Raw genomic sequence first — 19,227 nt, 5'->3', positions numbered from 1 at the left:
ATATTTCATTTATAATAAATTGAAAGAAAATATAATATTCAAATATTTGGAATATATTGTTTTATTTTCCATAATACATCTGATATACATTATAATCGTGAAAATTTGGATTGGTGAATGGATGGATGGATGGATGGATGGATTGTTTTTTATCAAAATCATTTTCCCGGTTTTTATTTGCAAAAAACCTATTTTTCGTAACTTTTCAGTGGTTTTTCAACAACTTCCTCACTCCGATTTTTTCCAAAGTATGTTTTCTTAAAAACTTCTATTTTTATCATAATTATTCCGTTGAAAAACCGTACAGGATAATTATTTTAAAATTTGAGGTATTTTTCTACGTATTTACTGCACTAAAGGACAACAATGGTTGACTGAATGATGAGAAAACAATGCAATAATAATGAAGTTTAAAATTTTATTAAGTACTAATAATAATATGAATTCAACAACATGAAATATATTTTAAAAATAGAATACACAAGAGTTTAGTTTAGTATTGTAGTTAAATATTTATCACATATACAGACTAATTTGCTAGTTTTTATTATCTAAATAAATTAGCTTTAGTTTTCTTTAGCTTTCTTTTGCTTTCAGTTGTTTAACTATCTGTTCCGAAACAATTTTAGTCGCTTTTGTTGCTTCAGGTATTAGAAATTTATCCATATCAGAAATTAACAATTTCTCACCATCAGGCAAACCATACTTGAATGTTATTAATTCAGGATGTCGTTTACGTGCTGTTATTTTAACAATACCAGATAAGGGTCGTCGTACGATCACTTGGGCCAAACCCCGTTTACCAGGTATCTCACGTAATACAATTAAATGACTATCCGTTACAATTAAATGACTCTCGTGCATATGACCATTCACTTTAACCTCTTGGCACTTAAATATTTCAATAACATCTGGATTCTTTAACCATGATTGAATTGATACGATTTCTTTAGTTTCCTCATCGTCAGCGGTTGGTATTGATGTTACATTATCATTATCATCGTCTATACTAAACACTGGGGCAACATTTCGATAACGTTTACCGTTTTTATCATTACTTGACACATGTTTATCAATTATTGGAGCATTTGCATTCGGATTCGCTATATAATCTAATAATTTACCTAAAACAAATACAACAAAATTACTCATTTTAAAATCAACTGTTATACAGTCCTTAGCCACCTGGTACACGGGACGGTACCCTTTTGGTGAGCCAATCAACCTTTAACATGCTCATTTGAAAACGCAGCACTTTCGAAAAAAGTCGTAGAGAAAATTTGGCAGACTCGACAAAAAGAAACCACTCACGAAGTTTCAATTATACAGTGTGTCCTCGGATAGAGGTAACTATACTTGTAAATTTTCTTATTTTGCATTTTAAGAAAAAAGTCATGTCATCAGTCAACGGTTTGGCATCTATGTGTAGAAATTTTTTACCAGGACTGGATGGATAAAGGTAAGTTTACAAAATACTCTAAATAATTTACCTTTTACTTCAGCTGACTTTAATTTCATGGCTGCTGAAATTTTACCAAACAAATCGCTCGATTGTGTTGAAGATGTTTTATGATTATCATTCGAGTCCAGTTTATTATGTCCATTGTTGCCCGTATTACACATAACACAATGTTGTGGATTATGATCTTGTAAGCATGTTGATACCTCTTCGCCAAAGAATTCGTGTATTGCTTGATAGCCACCCGATAACATTGAAACGTATTGTGTATGCTTTTGTAAGAACGATGCGATAACCATATGTGTGTATTGATCTTCTTCTAAGCGTCCAGATCCAAGAAAACATAAATGTTCACCACCAGCATTTGAATTTGCAGCTAAAGCTTGACGTTGTGCTGTTAGGAGACCTTGTACAGCGGTTGCAAACGCTGTAGGTTCTTGTAACATTAAATTACAATCTAAATGGAACGCTGTCGGTAAGTGTCCTGCATTGTATTGTTCGGCAGGTCGACAATCGACTAAAAAGAATCGAACCTATAACAAAAAACTTCATGTTTACTTCGAACAATTTAATTTTGTTTTAAATCTAAATTTATTTTCACTGGGTCCCAGAAAAAAAATTGATTCTACAATTTATTTTGTCTATTTGTCACCGTAATATTGTAATTTCCATTAGATTATAAACTAACTAAACTTGACTTCTTAAAAAAGGATAAAAAACCACGCCATACTGTGCTAACTCGACTCAGACCAACTAAAAATATCGCAATAAGTTGATTGTCGTTAATAGGTGTTGAGTTAGCGCTTGTTAAAGTAGTTTTTTGTAACCAATTTATAATTTAACAGAATTTACAATATTTACCTTGACATATACAGGGTATCCTTTTTAAATTGACATTTGCTTGAAACTCGAAAAATAACTTTTATCGATAAAAATGCTTTAAACGAAAAATGTTAGGTGTGTAGGCGCACATCTTACGCAGACATTAAACTTGACCTAGGTTTTCAAGCTCAATGAAAAGCTGACTGTACTCCATAACTAACCAGTCTCAGCCAGAGTCGAGTGGTTTTAATGTTTAGTTACAAAGCTTCTGCATGAAAAAGGTGCACTCAGCCTCTGAAATTGAGGAGCTGATAAATGAAATTATCAGCGGAAAGGTGGTAAAACACATATTCTATAGCCTAAGTGTGTCCTTCGTGGACAGCCAATATAACCTAACCTAACCTGCAATGCTTCTGACTGGCTACCTATTTTAATTAATAGCTAACTATCCGTGCATCGAATCAAAAAATGGAAGAGGACTTTTCGTCTATAAATTTTATTTTCTACCTGATGTAATGAAAGCGGGAAGAATTTTATTTTCTACTTGATGTAACTTACGGGTGGCACCCGGTATAATTATGCTAACACAATGAATAAAATTTTTAATATTTTATTTGAATGAATATACAAACCGAATCAACATTTGTAGACATTTCCATTGAAACATTTTCAACTAATTCTTGTGCAGTAACAGGTAAACATAAGGCCTGTGAAACGATTGAACTTGAATTTGAATCATCATCATCATCACCATATAACGTTTGAAGTAAATCCGTTTTAAATGAAACTGGTGTTTTTAATGCATAATACTGTGCTAACGAACAGAAATCGGTAACATCATCCGCTTCTAATGCACATGGCATATTTGCTAATGTTTTTACAACTGTTTCTTTCGTTTCATTCTTCATTGCCATAATTTGTTCTCTAGCATTCACAACCATAATTAATGATAAAAAGAATATAAAAAATGGATCAGCCTGTTGAAAATATAGATCCCACATGGATAATACAACGGGTAAAGTGCATGTTGCAGCGAATAATGATTGAAACCATGATATACAATATAAATCCGGTGTTATTCGTTTTGTATCAAGAAACGAACATAATTCTGGATCGTGATATAACAATAATAATCGGAGCACGTGAAATGCACTACCATTTGGCCTACAGCCTAAAACAATACAAATTATTTTTAAATTATTGATAAATGGTAAGTAATCAGGTGGTCTAAATTGAAACTACTGAAAAAGCGACCTACTTCCTGGTTAAAAGTACAAATTTGTATCGTCTGTTGGTGGGATTTATGTGAGTTGAATTTGAATATTTTTATTGGCCTTAAAAAATGGTAAGTATAAGTATTGCCATCTGGTAGTCGAAATTGTAACTACTGGATTCGGGCCTTCCTTTGATTTTAATTAGTACGAATTATTATCGCCAAGTAGTGTGTATCAAGCGAAAATGATGGCTATTCACGACGTTTGTGAATGTCTAAGACTGAACAGCCTTAGGTGCAGGGACATTAAAATCTTCACCGACAGCCAAGCGGCTTTGAAATTCTTCAGCTCTATCTAACGTCAAAGGTAGCACAAGACTTCCGTACGTCCTTAAATGAGCTGGCGGAACGAATGAATGTAGACCTGGTATGGGTACCGGGACACAGGGACATTCCAGAAAATTTTGAATCCGACGAGCTTGCCAGAAATGGCACAACGCTGCCGGACACAAGCATCAATAAATACCCAGGAGTTCCATTTGCGAACTGCAAGTTACTCCTGAAAGAGGATATTCTGAAAAAGGCCAATCTTAGATGGAGGAAAGAACGTACTTGTGGTACTACAAGACAGATATGGTCTGAGTACAATCGCAGGCGTTCCAAAGTTCTCATATCACTTCCAAGGGCCTCTGTTCGCAAAGTTGTTGCGGCTATCACAGGACACTGGCTGGGTGGCAAGCATGCTGAACTCTTAGGCCTGGCAGTGTATCACGACTACTGCAGGAGCTGTCACAGTGATGACGAGGAGGAGACAATGTCCCATCTTCTCTGTCACTGCCCAGCTCTTGTCATGAGGAGGTAGACTTACTTGAGCCAGCCTCTCTTTGACGACCTCTCCGACCTAAAGTCAGTCGACATCAAAGCCCTCCTGGTGTTCTTAAACAGCTCCAAATGGTTTATGGAGTAGTGGCCGGGGATGGGCCAACCCATTTATACGGTATCACAACGGACCCTATGGTCTAAGTGTGTCCCACCCCAGGACAGCCACTCTAACCTAACCTAACACAATAACTCAAAAACGAAAAGAGATATCGAATGGAAGAACGAAAAAAAGTGAGTTTAAGTTCGTAAATTTGCAACATGAGCCCATCGGAGCCTGCTTTATAAATAATGGTCATAAAATAATGAAATAAATTTTCAAATAAAATATTGATTAGGTACAAACCTTTTGGTATATAATTATCTCGAATTGCCTCAAATAAATTATATGTATTCGATTTAGGTAATTTAATTGCTAATAACGGTAATAATAATTCAATCCAACCATTATGCCGTTCATATTTAAAATTTCTACTTTTACAATAAAATGTTAATATTGATTCTAAATCCGATACAACCGATACTTTATCTTCATCATCATTGCCTAATTTCGATACAAATGTTGTACAATCTTCACGTAAATCGGTTTGATTTGGTAAATCAAAGATTTCATTAAAATGTACAAGTTGATTGCCTTTATCTTGTACATCCAAACATATTTGCCATACTTCAGCACGTAAATTATCTGGTAATGTTTTCCCTTGACATATTGCATATATATCGCTTACAGAACATTCTTCTAATAATGCATTTTCCAATTCCACTTCCCTAATAATAATTATAATTAACATTAATTTTATGTAGGTCGATAACAAAAAAATTTTTTTAACACATATTTGTTTAATTTATTATGTTATTTTAATTAAAACAATTCATGACTAACCAAGGTGTTTCATCGTCTTCTAGAGTCATATTTACATTTTATTTTAACAATATTTTTATTATGATTATTAAAAATCAATTAAATGACCAAAAAAATGACATTTATTTGATGAAAAGTGATGTCAAATCACTACATAAATAGATACACTACACTAGCACTACTAACTGCACAGTGGACGTTCAGTTATTTTATTTTATAACTAAATTACGTGGCTACGGAATCATACACTTGTCTAAACCATTGGTGTACCTTAGATTCTTTTCTAAAGGGGGTATAACACATCCATAGGGATTATTTTGTACCTACATAACCTTGAAACATTTAACGTTAACGCTGAATATGAATAAAAAAAAGAGCAGGAATCGAAACTACAATGTATTGGATTCTAGACTAGTGTATTAATCAATTCGGTACTAGGAGTGGGGTAACTCCGGATCTGTATAGTTCCATATGAACTACATATTTTGTCGGATACGTATCTGATCGTTCCACGAAATTCGTTTATTAATATACTTGATTTTATATACTGGGTGGACATTTGATATGTTTAAAAAATTATTGAAATGTAATGTAAATCATAATAACAAAAATTTGTATTGAAAGAAATTTATGTAAATCTATCACTTATTTGTGAATTTAACTTTCATGAAAGCAGATGAAACTAAATAGTGAATGCGTTTCCGGAAACTATAGTTCTTATGAGCGCCGAAGTCGTTACATGTTCTATTTACGTTACATTTTATCAAGCCGCGTGCTTGGTATTCGATATACCCAGTTAAAAAAATTGAACTCCTTTCAGCAGACAAAAACCAAATGTCTTGAAGCAAACCTTTATTGTCTTATCACGAACTATCAATTTACCATGCATTAGTATTCAAATTAAGGTTAGCATTTCTATGGGCACAATAAAAATATTTAGCTAGATTATTTTTATTGTGGGTCCTGAAGGGGATATATTTTAACAAAATGCTTGCATTAGTAGGTGGTTAAAATTTTTGCACATGCATGTCAGCTCCTTAGCTATACATATCCCAGTGAACACAATGACGTAAATATGAAGTCAGAATGACGTCATGCAATGTCATAATTTACGTAAGATATGAGTCAGATTTGAGTCATTATTTTCGCCTTCCTGACGTAAGATTTTTACGTAAAAATGACGTAAACATGACGTAAAATTGACATCTATATGACCTAATTGACATTATAATGATCTAACAATGATATCACAGTGACGTCACGTTTATGTCAAATATCTGACTTAAATATTATTTATCCTTACGTAAGATTTACATAATTCTTACGTTATTATATGTCACGATATTGTAATTAAAATGACCTAGCAATGATACCACAGTGACGTCACGTTTATGTCAAATATCTGACTTAAATATGATTTATCCTTACGTAAGGTTTACATAATTCTTACGTTATTATATGTCACGATATTGTAATTAAAATGACCTGGAAATGATGTCATAATGATGTCAAATACCTTCCTATAATATGATTTTTCTTTACGTAAAGTTTACCTTATTTTTCCGTTGCTCGATGTCACGACATTAAAATATCATCGATATATCCTTTGTTAATTCTGATTTGCTTATTTTGACTTTTTACTAAATAGTTATTTTACTGAATTGTTTAATAGTTTAATATATTTTCAAGTATAGTCATCGTGTCTGACAAATTATCTCCTTCGTTTTTCAAATCGATAGTTTTAATATGGCGTTATCATGCTCATTTGAAAACGCAGCACTTTCGAAAAAAGTCGTAGAAAGAAAGTTTGGTAGACTCTACAAAAAAAGCGGCTCACGAAGTATGCATTGATCATTTAATAAAAAGGTACTCTCCCGCGGACTATTTTACTTCATTTTAGAATTTAATTGAAGTTTGGATTGGCTGAGGCCAATGTTCATGTACATTTGTGAAATAAATAATGTATAGCCCTGTACACCCCTATGTAAGTACGCCAATGGTTGGTTGATAATGTATGAGTTTAGTGTATTTTTGTTGGTTACAAATTCTTGTTAATTTTATTACGTGTTAAAACATTTGACAAATGGAAGAATACGTTCAATAAATTTACTGGAAGTAAATCAACTTCAACGTTCAACACGTTCAACAGAAAAGCATAAGCAATGCATGTGTGTTGTGAAAAGAGTGAACCAGAGTGAACGTAATATATACTAGGTGTTAGGTAGTAGGTGCGGTGAATTTAAGTTCTGTGTTCTGTCATCTGCACTCATCTTTAAAATATACGTTTACGGTCACGGTACGGTTTTAATAAATGTAACAAATTATTAAGTAAAAAACTAAACAATGGTATCATCAAGCACCACTGGAACACCTTTTCCAAAGTGGCAAATTGCTATTGCATTGGGTACAACTGGAGCTATAGGGTTAGGTTATTGGTATCTTAAAAATACAAAAAATTCACGAAAAACTAAAATCACTGATGTTAATGGTAAATCAATTACCACAAGTGCATCAAACGTTACCACCGATGAAAATTTAACACCATTAAAACGAGCACAATTACATAAAACCGATGGAAATAATTCATTTGTTGCCGGTAAATACGATGAAGCAATATCACATTATAATAAAGCGATCGAAACATGTCCGAAAGAGAAAAAAATTGATTTAGCAACATTCTATCAAAATCGTGCCGCAGCATACGAACAATTAAAAAAATGGAGTGCAGTTAAAGAAGATTCAACGCGAGCTTTAGAATTAAATCCAACCTATATTAAAGCATTATATCGACGTGCGAAAGCTTGTGAAGCTACAAATGATTTAGTTCAAGCATTAGAAGATATCACGGAAGTATGTATTCTAGAAAAGTTTAATAATCAAACAACTCTGTATATGGCGGATCGTGTTTTAAGACAACTTGGAGCTAAACATGCGAAAGAAGCAATGAAATCACGGAAACCAATCATGCCATCGAAACATTTCATTAAAGTGTATTTCTCAACATTCACCGAAGATCCTGTGTTAAAATATTTAAAAGATGATGGGAAATTAAAGGATGGAACGCATGGTTTTGCACGGGCGATTGCTGCGATGAAAAAACAAAGTTACGACGATATTATTAGTGCGTGTACAGAGGAAATCGATTCAAGTGAATCAGAAGCACAATTTAAACTTGAATCACAATTGTTACGTGGAACATTTTATTTGCTTGTTGGTCGTCATCAAGATGCGTTAACAGACCTTCAAGCAATCATCGATAATAAAGAAGCTGAAGTAAAATTAAGAGTGAATGCGCTAATTAAAATGGCTGCACTAAATATGCAATTAGAGAATTCAAATCAAAGTATGGTGAACTTTGAAGAAGCTTTTAAATTAGACGCATCCAATTGTGATTTATTCCATCATCGAGCACAAGTTAATTTACTTTTGGGTAATTTAACAGCAGCCAGAGATGATTTTCAGAAAGCAGTTGATATCAATCCAAATTATGCGGTGGCACATGCACAAAAATGTTATGCAGAATATCGACAAGCTGTTGGTAACATGGATGTGGAAAAATTACAATCTGTTATGCTTGATTTTGAGAAATTAACGAAAAAATTCCCAGATTGTTGTGAATGTTATGCACTTTATGCACAAGCACTTACCGATCAACAAAAATATGAAGATGCTGATCAATTCTTTCAGCGTACAATCGAAGCGGATCCCGATAATCCAACTGTATACGTTCAAAGAGCTGTACTTCAGCTACAATGGAATTCCGATATGGATAAAAGTATACAATTAATACATAAAGCTTTGGAGATCGATGAGAAATGTGAATATGCTTATGAAGCATTGGGTACTATTGAAATACAACGTGGTAATCTTAGTAAAGCTATTGAATTATTTGAAAAAGCTTTGGTCTTAGCGAAAAATGAAACGGAAATGACACACCTATTCTCTTTAAAAGATGCAGCCGTAGCGCAACAAAAGATATCCGAAAAATTGGGATTAGAACATTCTGCATTTGTTTTAAATTCATAATTCCTAAAAATAAATACGCTCCTTGCTCCATTTGTAGAATTTCGTTGCTCTCATTAAAAAAAACAACTTTTTTTTGTCATAGCTTTGCGCATTTATTATTTAGTAATTCTCATTATTTTAATTTAGACATATTTGAAATTTCCTTTTAAATTTGTTTCATACCCAACACAAAAGACTGTAAAAAAAATGTACATTATATTTTCGTTGCGTTATCAAATAAAATCTAAGTTCCTCTGAAATAGATTAAAAAAATTCCTCTTAGTTCCTTTGAGTTCTTTTTTTTATCTTTTATTGTTTTCTTTTATTATAATTATTATTATGAACTTGTTGTTTAAATTTTATTCGTTGAATTATTATCCAAGAATTTATTGTGTTTAGATCATTTTCAATTATTAAAAAATTTCTAGTAAACGTTTCATTTTGATACTTTTTTTTATTTGTTATTTTTCATGCCTGCTGAAAACATTTTCGCCAAGTTCGAACAGGTATTCAATTCAAAACAAAGTTACTGAATTCGCCAATCGAATTAGATCAAAAGAAGGGCTGCTACACAAAAAAAATAATAACAGCTATTTCTATTCAGAAATCGTTGGGGGGCTTTCGGAATTCCAACCCTGTTCCGTTATCCGCGTTCTTGAATTTGAGCGTAAGCTTCTTTTTGGCGAGTCTACCAAACTTCTTTTTTCGATGCTGCATTCTCAAATGAGCACGATGGCGTCTTATTTAAGCTATCGGTCTGAAAAAACGCAGCAAGGAATTGGTCGGACACCATGATAATTTATTGTGCTCATTTAAGAACGCAGAGCTTTCGAAAAAAAGTCGTACAGGGATAAGCTTGTTAGACTCGCCAATAGGAAGCCACTCACGAAATTTCAAGTATGTATTAATTAATCATTTTACAAAGCAGCCTTTTTGTCCCACGGTCTAATGATTTTTAAAATAATTTTTTTGTACTACTATTCAAAATTCCTCATTAAATCTTCAGCTATAAATAGAATGCTATGTCATCGTTATATTTAATTTCCGTTAGATTGTAAACGGGTTATCAAAAACCACTTCAACTAGCGCTAACTCAACACCTATTAATGAAAATCAACTCATTGCGTTTTGTTTAGTTTGTCTGGATCGAGTTAGCACAGTCTAGATTGATTTTTGTCCTTTTTTTTGGTAACTAAATTTACAATTGGTTTAAAATCTGACGGAAATTACAATATTACGGTAACATATACATTATAAGTGCAGTTTATGCTCATATCAATAAAAGTATGCAGATAAAAATTATATTTTAAGAGATGGTTATTGACTTGTATTTCAATAAAGAAAATTTATTCAATACAAAAGCCATATTTTTAATTATTAGTCTTTTTTTAACTCAACCAATCTTTACAGTCGATTCTTCAATTGAAATCGAACCCCGAAGATCAAATTCACTGACGTTAAACTTAACTCCGCTTAACAATTAGCATTTGACTTCGCAAATTTGAATTATTTTAAAAAACTTTTGTAGTTGTAAGGGTAGAGGCGAATGAATGTAGACCTGGTATGGGTATCGGGACACAGGGACATTCCAGGAAAATGTGAAGCCCGTCGAGCTTGCCATAAATGGCACAATGCTGCCGGACACAAGCATCAATAAATATCCGGGAGTTCCATTTGCGAACTGCAAGTTACTCCTGAAAGAGGATATTCTGAAAAAGGCCAATCTTAGATGGAGGGAAGAACGTACTTGTGGTACTACAAAACAGATATGGTCTGAGTACAATCGCAGGCGTTCCGAAGTTCTCATATCACTTCCAAGGGCCTCTGTTCGCAAAGTTGTTGCGGCTATCACAGGACACTGGCTGGGCGGAAAGCATGCTGAACGCTTAGGCCTGGCAGTGTAACACGACTACTGCAGGAGCTGTCACAGTGGTGACGAGGAGGAGACAATGTCTCATCTTCTCTGTCACTGCCTAGCTCTTGTCATGAGGAGATGGACTTACTTAAGCCAGCCTCTCTTCGACGACCTCTCCGACCTAAAGTCAGTCGACGTCAAAGCCCTCCAGGAAACATTCAGAGTGATAGTATATCCAGTAATTATAGGCAGACTTTTAGTTGAACTTCAAGGCGTGAATAGTAAACCAATTTTACAGTGACTTTTCGTTTTTAAGCAATTTGAACACTGGAAAAGTTCAAAATAGAGCAAGTATGATGGTAAAGATGTATTCTGATGATTTAGAAAAGCGCTTTTTAATGAATGTATCCATCTGCGTTCTTATTTAACAACGATAACTCGAGACAAAAAACTGTCCTTGACAACCAACTCGATTTTACAGGTTCTAAGAAATAAATTTCACGGTAAGTAGATAGGACCCAAAGAAACAAAAGTTATATGGTGCCGAGTGATGCATTTGACAGGGGGTGGTAACCCCCAGGTAATATTTTGGGAAGTATTTACTTTTCGAAATATACTTAAATGACACTTTTTGCTTAGATTTCATCCCTCCCTGGAAAAATCACCAATCGGCACCATATAACTTTTGATCTAGAGGGCTTAATTCCAAATTTTCATCAATATTGGTTCTATAGGTCAAAATTTAGAGATTTCGTCTTTTTTCTTCCTCGTTTACGGGAGTAGTAATCCGCCCCTGCTTAAGGGTACTTTCCCGAGTGATTATCCAAGTGTAAATCTTATCAGCTCTTTATTTAGCCTTTGGTCATGCCAACCATTGAACCTAATTTAGTTTTCTATGACGTACTTATAACTCCATTATAGGTTTTACACAGAATACTGCTAAATTTTCTATTCTAAATGATACATACGTACTGACATTTTATTTCAAGCAAAAATCAGTGAAGTTTTATATTAATTTATAGCACTGTACTAAGAATTAGCTACTAATAAAAAACATTTTACTTAAAAATTTAATTTATTAACATCCACTGTACTACATAGTTCATTATTATTTTTTATTACACAACAACAAAATTAAACGTTATATCCAACAAGATGACGTTTTCCAATACATTCTCCAACGAAGAACCAGCATAACACTTCAATTGAGACTAATGTACCAATAAAAGCTTCTTTCACAGTTAAATCTTTGTAATTTTTCGTTTGACGAATAACATCTTTAATTCCACTGGTGATTTTTGGAATATCAGCTGGTGTTGGTGGTGTTAATTCCACTTTCGCATATTTCATGAATGTTGCCAATTTTGGTTTGGATTCGACCATCAAGGCTATATTAACATATTATATAATAATTTCTTAATAAACATGTAAAATTGTAAAAAATTATCGAACTTTTTTTGACGTACAAATTTATATGGAAAAATTATTTATATTACTTACTGCTAAGCATTTTTTGCCCGGAAGCAACTAATTTTGCCATTATTATTAATAAATTATAATTAAATATAAACTTCGAAATTAAATTTAAATCTTTCGTTGGAGAAAAATGGCTGTGAAAATTCGATAGGGTGGCCGGATCACAATTCACCTCTTTATCGAAAAGGTTAGTTATATAATAAATAAGATTGTTAAGTTGTCGGCATGTAAGAAATCTTTATAAAATGTCACTAAATTCAAAATACAAATAATTATGAATTATGCTATCGTTCTTTTTTTTTTTTTTTTTTTGATTAATTTTTTACATTGAAGAATGTGCTAACAAAAAAAAAAAAAAAAAAACTTTAAAATCGACTAACAATAAAAAAAAAATCCGAATTTCCCCAAATTATTGAGGAATTTATTTGTATAATATGTATAAACGGAGAAATTTTTCCTCTAAAAAATTCGATGAACATTCTCTGCTTCCAAAAATACCTTTTTTGATTAGGAAATTTCCCAGATAAATTAAACATAATAATTCATATAGATAGATCAATGTAAGCTATTACGATCTACCGGAAGTGAGAGCCTTTCCAGACTTCTTAATGCCTTTTCCAACTTTTAATTTTTTTGAGTACGGAATCCTAAACTCGCACTTGAAACATATCTAAGAACATTAAATTATATTTCAAACGAAACAAAAAAAAATCAAATCGGTTAATCCGTTTGGGCGCTACGATGCCGCAGGCAGACACACGCACAATCACAAACACATATCGGTCAAACTTATAACAGCCCTTTTTTTAGTACGGGGATTAAAAAGCTCTTACTTTTTTCTAAATCTATATCTATCTCTTGTGGATCATTCGATTCGACTTTTCAAATCCCAGATTTCAATATCTCAATTACGAGAAGTCTTTTAAAGTGGGTGAAAATCAAAAATAATTTATTTTTGAATTTCTATCTTTATCTCTTGAAGGCTTAGAGAGGATTAGGAGGTGCATTCCCCTTAACCCAAAAAAACTAACTGAGAGGAAAAGAGGGGTTTCTAAGAAAATACTAGCTCTTCAACCGAAAATGATGAAATTTTGCTAAATTATATTAAAAAAGAAATATATTTGTAAATATATCGATGAAAAATATCTGAAAATCTGAAATGTCTTTTGAGAATGTGTTTATTTTAATCAAACTTTGGCCTCTTTGATGGAACTGGTTGATCCAAAACGTCGTCTTTTGAGATGTTAGGAGCTTTTTCAAGAATATCCAGATAGGCACTGACAATTCTCCGTTTAAGTCTGGTATGTCATCTGTGAATGAGTAATCGTGTGACTAATTGTTTATCAAATTTAGCCCACTTTAAAAAATAATCTACAATCTTTGATGGATTGAAAACCGACAAAAACTGAAATTGGGTAAAAAATTTTTATATTTTTGAAATGACCCGGTCATTTTAAATTAAAATGTTTTTTTATTATTAACAATCATTTAGTACAACAAATAAGCCTTACTTATAAACTGAAGTATTACAATAGCAAAATAGACAAAAAAATCATTAGAGCAAAAATTAGACGATTTCTATGATAAGATTGAATATTAACATAAATACAGGGTGGACTATTTTAATCTATTATAGCTCCTTTTGTAGTTAATCAATCAAAACATAACTTGATATGAACATAAGTTGTAGAGTTTGATGGGGGTACATCATGTTCTAACATCAGATTGGACCTAGTCCTCCGAATTGCTTCTATAGTCAATTAGATCCTAAAAGATAAGAAATAGAATAACACTTTCAAGTTATTTATTAATTGGCTATAAAACGAGTTACTAGCCATAATATATTAAAATGGTCCACCCTGTATAGCACCACCTGTCAAAATTTTGTAACAAATTCAAAGAGAATAGAATTCGGAATAGAATTTTGCGCCTGCAAACAATAGGAAAACCCAATAATATTTCTGTATCCAATTCTATCAACGAAAATATTTTAATGATTGATCTAAGACATAAAAATAAAAAAACTACATCAACGACTTAAAATTTGAACATTTTTTTATTTATGTAATGTCTCAGCTATTCAAATAGGGTGTCCAATCAACAATACGATTTTTCTCATCAAGTAAATCCCAATTAGGTGATTTTTTATCTGTAGCCAACCAATTAAAATCATCAATTGTATTCCAATGATTAATATTTAAATCAAGTCCAGCTTTATGAAAATCATTTGCACATTGATCATAAAATAAATGATATGGTGCAAATTGTATACAATTTGAATCTTCAATAATCGCACGGCTTGTAACATGTAAATAAATATCACAACGTTTTGAACTGTGCAAACGTAATTGTTGACATGCTAATAAAAATTTACAATTCTCACAATTTTCAATAAATATCGATGTACCAACTGGACCAGTTAGAACTATACAATGTTTTAAATTGTTCATATGTAATGTACTGGGTGTACCAGTTAATATTACAATACAATTTGTTAGACTACCTAATGTTATATCTTTTTTATCAATCGAATCTCCTTCAAGTTTTAATGTTTCCCCTGTTCTTGATTTAAAATTATATTCATTTTCTGAAATAATAAAAAAAAAAAACTTTTATTAACACAATTTTCAACTAAAAAGTTGGAAATAACTTTTCCCCTCGACCATTTATACCGCTACAAACATAAAGCACGTATCAGTTAATTTTTAGGGCTATCTAGGATTTGATGCAACACGCAATCTCTTACGTGGAGCGTTGGTGCATGGACAAAATCTCTAAAACGAACTGTGTACTGTTTACAAGAAGAGGAAAAGTTCTGAAACCAGAACAGTTAAGCATTTGGGAATCATCCTACATATGGACCCAGAATAAAGGAATCGATTTTCTTGGTCAATATGAGACGGTTTTTTAATCTTCACCATGCTGAAGGTGCCCAGTATGGCGCACCATTAACACGAAAGGTTACAGTGGGGCACATTTCAGCATCTTCTCAGATAGTCAGGCCACAATTCGGAACCTTTAGGCGTAAAATTCGAATCGAGAATAGTCTATGAATGCTTCGAGGAACTGAACCACCTGGCACTGTATAACACAGTCAGGCTGATCTGTGAGCACAGTTGAGAAAAATGGTAGGACTCTTGACAAGACACTTTCGATTGAACTATCACCTTCATGACATGGAGATCTCTGATGATCTCACATGTAGGGCCTGTGTGGAGGACGATGAAAACACCCCGAAGTCAGTTTTGCAGGTAGTGACACCTTGTAAAGTTAAAATGTTCTTTGTACCACTTTTCAATTCCATCTTGATTACTGGGAGTTTGTGCAGGGAATGCGATAACCCAAACGATTACCTTCATCTGCTTAAAATAGCATCGCTTACCCAAAGAAAAACACCCTAAAACGTAATTTCGATGTGTTTTTATTACCTGTATTATATGCATATTTTGTTTTCAAATAACTGCCATCAATTTCATCTAATTTTGGGGTGGTAACATCGATAACAACCGGCTTAACTTGTTTCTTACTTTTAAAGCCAAATTTCTTTTTTGGTAAATATTTCTTCTCTAATTCATTCGTTTGTACAATTAAATCATGTAATGCTTCTTGCGATCGACGTATCTCATATTCCTTTAAGAATATTGTCGAATCGGACACAAATTTTTGTAATAAATTAATTTGTTTTGTAATACTATCAAAACGTATTGCTAAATCATTTGGTAAAAGTGTACCATTTTCGGAATTAATAATTTCCATAAGAGCTAAATCAATTTGTTTTTTACGTTCATCGAAATCATCACGAAAATATTGAACATTTTCTTGATCAGAACTTTGTAAACTTTTAATTAATTTTTTACGTTGTAAATCTTTTTTACGTTCTTCATCACGATCGATTAATAAATTTCTAATTCTATCATGTGTTTGTTTCATATTTTCTATATCCATTTTCTATTAATTTTTCTTGACTGGAATTGTTTTTGTATCTGATGATGGTTTAGTATTACTTGATTCGTTAAATTTTTCTGTATCTCCTTTCAAAATTAATGCAAAAAGTTCTTGTTTCTTTCGTGATTCTTTTATTTTATTTGGATCGTTGCCAAGTAATTGCTGTAAAAGTATACCACATTAATATTTTGGCAATATTATGAAATTATAAATCTACCGTGCATTTTTTGGGGACTTATAGTACAGGAGACGGTATAAAATTAACCTTCAACCATCTGATAACCAGGTAAGACATATTTTTTATCAAATTTTATTGCTACCGATCTGTTGCAGTTGAAAAGGGTGGTGGGACTTTTGACAGGACACTGCCGATTGAACTATCACCTTCATAACATGGGGATCTCTAATGATCCTACTTGTAGAGAATGTATGGAGTAGGACTAAACCTCTGTACATGTTATTTGGACCTGCAGAAATATGCAGAACGTTAGTTTCAGAATGTTAGGGTCCAAAAACCTTGGATCCATCTATCCTGGGAGAGATCCCGACGGAGGAGATGTGGGCTTCCTTGCAGTTGAAAAGGGTGGTGGGACTCTTGACAGGACACTGCCGATTGAACTATCACCTTCATAACATGAAGAATTCTAATGATTCCACTTGTAGAGACTGTATGGAGGAGGCCTAAACCTCCGTACATGTTATTTGGACCTGCAGAAATCTGCAGGGCGTTATGTTCAGAATGTTTGGATCCGAAACCTTGGATCCATCTATCCTGGGAGAGATCCTGACGGAGAATCTGTGGGCTTTCTGTGTGGCGTCTAGCCTTGGCAAAATCCTTTAGCTTTATCCTCTCCGATTTTAATAGCGCCTCCTATCTGAAGACGTCTTGTCTTCGGATGACAGGTCGTTCTCAAGGAGGGCACAGAAGACTCTTGGTCTGGGTGCTAGTGACCCACCTGCGGTACCCCTCTTTTGTTTTATTATTATTATTATTATCGATCTGTTAACCAATCGAAAATAATGACTTGCCTGGAAAACTATGAAGGTTGATCTTATACTGTCTCTTAGTATTACTATTATGCATTTGGAACAAGTCAAAAATTTGTGTAAAAAGTGTAATCCTCAGGTAGTCAAAGCAGTAAAAGGCTTGCTCTCTCAATAACCTCCATTCCAAGCGTTGTTAGATTACCTGAGGACTACATTCACACAAATTTTTGACTTGCTGCTAAAAAATACAAATTTTATACGGAACTTTATATATATACAGGGTGTCCCGTGACTCAATGGACATAGCTTAAGAGTGTATTCTTTGGACAATTTTAAGTCGAAAGTCTCTTATATACTTTAGTCCAAAACCCAACAGTTAAGGAGTTATTAATAAATGATAAGTAACCTGGTAGTCTAAATTGGCGGTGATGCAACTCCCAATTATCAATTGGCCACCCACTGGCGATAATAATTCGTGAGGGCATGAGAAGTGAGGGAAACATAACGTGGTAGTCTTTGTCTTTAAAATTGAAATTATCCAGCGAAACGGGTGGGTAACTACTAGTGAATGATAATTTCTGCACTCCCATTAATTATAAATTGTTCACACTGCCGCTGCCTGGATTCGAACCCGCAACCTACGTCTATATGGACAAACAGTCTAATACACACTCTAGGCTCTAAATTACCTACATGTTAATGGATGAGCTTTGAGAAAATAGAAACGTTTTATCACAAATATTAATGGTTTTACTTTGATTAATTGAATATTAATTTAGTGTAAAAATGATATTTAGTTATTAATAAAATATTTTAATATAACTTACATCACGATAAGCATTTTCATTTGGTGTTACAGCTTGTAAAAGAAAATATCCAAGACCACTAAAAGCTAATAACCATTTAAGTGATTGAAATGCAGCCATGAGTAGTAAAGCTACACCTTTTACTTATTCTGTTAATTTTTTCTCTGATTTCCAAACAGTAAAATCAATTTCACGAATTTTATTATTTGAATCAATAATTTCACCAACTTTATAATAACCTTCTAAAGCCCACGGTAAATTATTATGTAAATAGTATCGAAAATCTATAAAATATATTAAGGTGTGTGTGTTAATAAAACTTAAGCACAAATGGTTCATTAAGCAGAACTTTTTTAAGTAATAATTACCACGATTTGTATTCATACGATACCATATACCGTACGATGTGAAAAATAATGCAGCTTCAACAACAAAAAGTATTTTAGCACTTTTAATAATTAATTTTCTGTAGCCGGGTTTTGGATGTTTTTGTAGCATGTTAAGTTCTTATCATGATTATTAATAAATATTTCTTTGATTACTCAACTATTTCAAGTTGTCATTTGAGTTGAGTAGTTCTTTATTAAATTTAGGTTTGGCAACATTAGAAGCGCCAAATTTAAAATTTATATTTGAAGGTAGATTGATTATTTATTTTTGTTGTTGATAGTAATATTAATGGGATAGTCAATAATAAAGAAGGAAAATAACAGATTTAATTGATTATATAGTCTGTATTGATTAATTAAATAGTATTTATTGAATTATTAAAAAAAAAATATATGCTATGAATCGATTTTTATCTTAAACTAGATGAACCCCGTTGAAAAATCAATAATATATCACAGGATGTGTTACAATTTTATTAGAAACAATTATCAATAATATATTAAGATCCCAGTCCAGAAAATTGAATTT

At 32.8% G+C, this 19,227-nt stretch overlaps 4 protein-coding genes across 4 annotated transcripts; 1 reads left to right on the top strand and 3 right to left on the bottom strand.

Moving 5' to 3' along the window:
* Positions 1-457: 457 nt before the first annotated feature.
* LOC123297003 (TBC1 domain family member 23) lies at positions 458-5,415 on the bottom strand. The gene is made up of 5 exons (XM_044878752.1): positions 5,257-5,415; positions 4,720-5,141; positions 2,914-3,452; positions 1,491-1,992; positions 458-1,124 (listed from the first exon to the last, which is right to left on the bottom strand). The coding sequence occupies exons 1-5, from the start codon at positions 5,283-5,285 to the stop codon at positions 577-579; spliced, it is 2,040 nt and encodes a 679-aa protein (XP_044734687.1). The 5' UTR covers positions 5,286-5,415; the 3' UTR covers positions 458-576.
* Positions 5,416-7,286: 1,871 nt separating this feature from the next.
* Positions 7,287-9,499, top strand: LOC123297005 (mitochondrial import receptor subunit TOM70). The gene has a single exon (XM_044878753.1). The coding sequence runs from the start codon at positions 7,579-7,581 to the stop codon at positions 9,259-9,261; it is 1,683 nt and encodes a 560-aa protein (XP_044734688.1). The 5' UTR covers positions 7,287-7,578; the 3' UTR covers positions 9,262-9,499.
* Positions 9,500-12,170: 2,671 nt separating this feature from the next.
* On the bottom strand, positions 12,171-12,774 carry LOC123295649 (ATP synthase subunit g, mitochondrial). Its single transcript, XM_044877067.1, has 2 exons — positions 12,596-12,774; positions 12,171-12,483 (listed from the first exon to the last, which is right to left on the bottom strand). The coding sequence occupies exons 1-2, from the start codon at positions 12,633-12,635 to the stop codon at positions 12,230-12,232; spliced, it is 294 nt and encodes a 97-aa protein (XP_044733002.1). The 5' UTR covers positions 12,636-12,774; the 3' UTR covers positions 12,171-12,229.
* Positions 12,775-14,022: 1,248 nt separating this feature from the next.
* Positions 14,023-18,801, bottom strand: LOC123294678 (tubulin-specific chaperone C). The gene is made up of 3 exons (XM_044875783.1): positions 18,678-18,801; positions 16,000-16,678; positions 14,023-15,158 (listed from the first exon to the last, which is right to left on the bottom strand). Exons 2-3 carry the CDS (start codon positions 16,514-16,516, stop codon positions 14,644-14,646), a joined length of 1,032 nt encoding a protein of 343 aa, XP_044731718.1. The 5' UTR covers positions 16,517-16,678; positions 18,678-18,801; the 3' UTR covers positions 14,023-14,643.
* Between the last annotated feature and the right edge of the window lie 426 nt (positions 18,802-19,227).

This window comes from Chrysoperla carnea, chromosome 3 (genome assembly GCF_905475395.1).
Source record: "Chrysoperla carnea chromosome 3, inChrCarn1.1, whole genome shotgun sequence".
In the NCBI taxonomy this organism is placed as follows: Eukaryota; Metazoa; Arthropoda; class Insecta; order Neuroptera; family Chrysopidae; genus Chrysoperla; species Chrysoperla carnea.
This window is presented reverse-complemented; position numbering and strand designations above follow the sequence as displayed.

Bases quoted from the DNA above. Each gene is read 5' to 3' on its own strand.
- LOC123297003 (XM_044878752.1), bottom strand. From the start codon at position 5,285: ATGACTCTAGAAGACGATGAAACACCTTG. The intron at 5,142-5,256 runs GTTAGTCATGAA...AATTATTATTAG, and splicing joins GAAGACGATGAAACACCTTG to GGAAGTGGAATTGGAAAATG. The intron at 1,125-1,490 runs GTAAATTATTTA...TATTTGTTTTAG, and splicing joins AAAGTCAGCTGAAGTAAAAG to GTAAATTATTAGATTATATA.
- LOC123297005 (XM_044878753.1), top strand. From the start codon at position 7,579: ATGGTATCATCAAGCACCACTGGAACACCTTTTCCAAAGTGGCAAATT.
- LOC123295649 (XM_044877067.1), bottom strand. From the start codon at position 12,635: ATGGCAAAATTAGTTGCTTCCGGGCAAAAAATGCTTAGCA. The intron at 12,484-12,595 runs GTAAGTAATATA...ATGTTAATATAG, and splicing joins CGGGCAAAAAATGCTTAGCA to CCTTGATGGTCGAATCCAAA.
- LOC123294678 (XM_044875783.1), bottom strand. From the start codon at position 16,516: ATGGATATAGAAAATATGAAACAAACACATGATAGAATTAGAAATTTA. The intron at 15,159-15,999 runs GTAATAAAAACA...TTATTATTTCAG, and splicing joins AAAATATGCATATAATACAG to AAAATGAATATAATTTTAAA.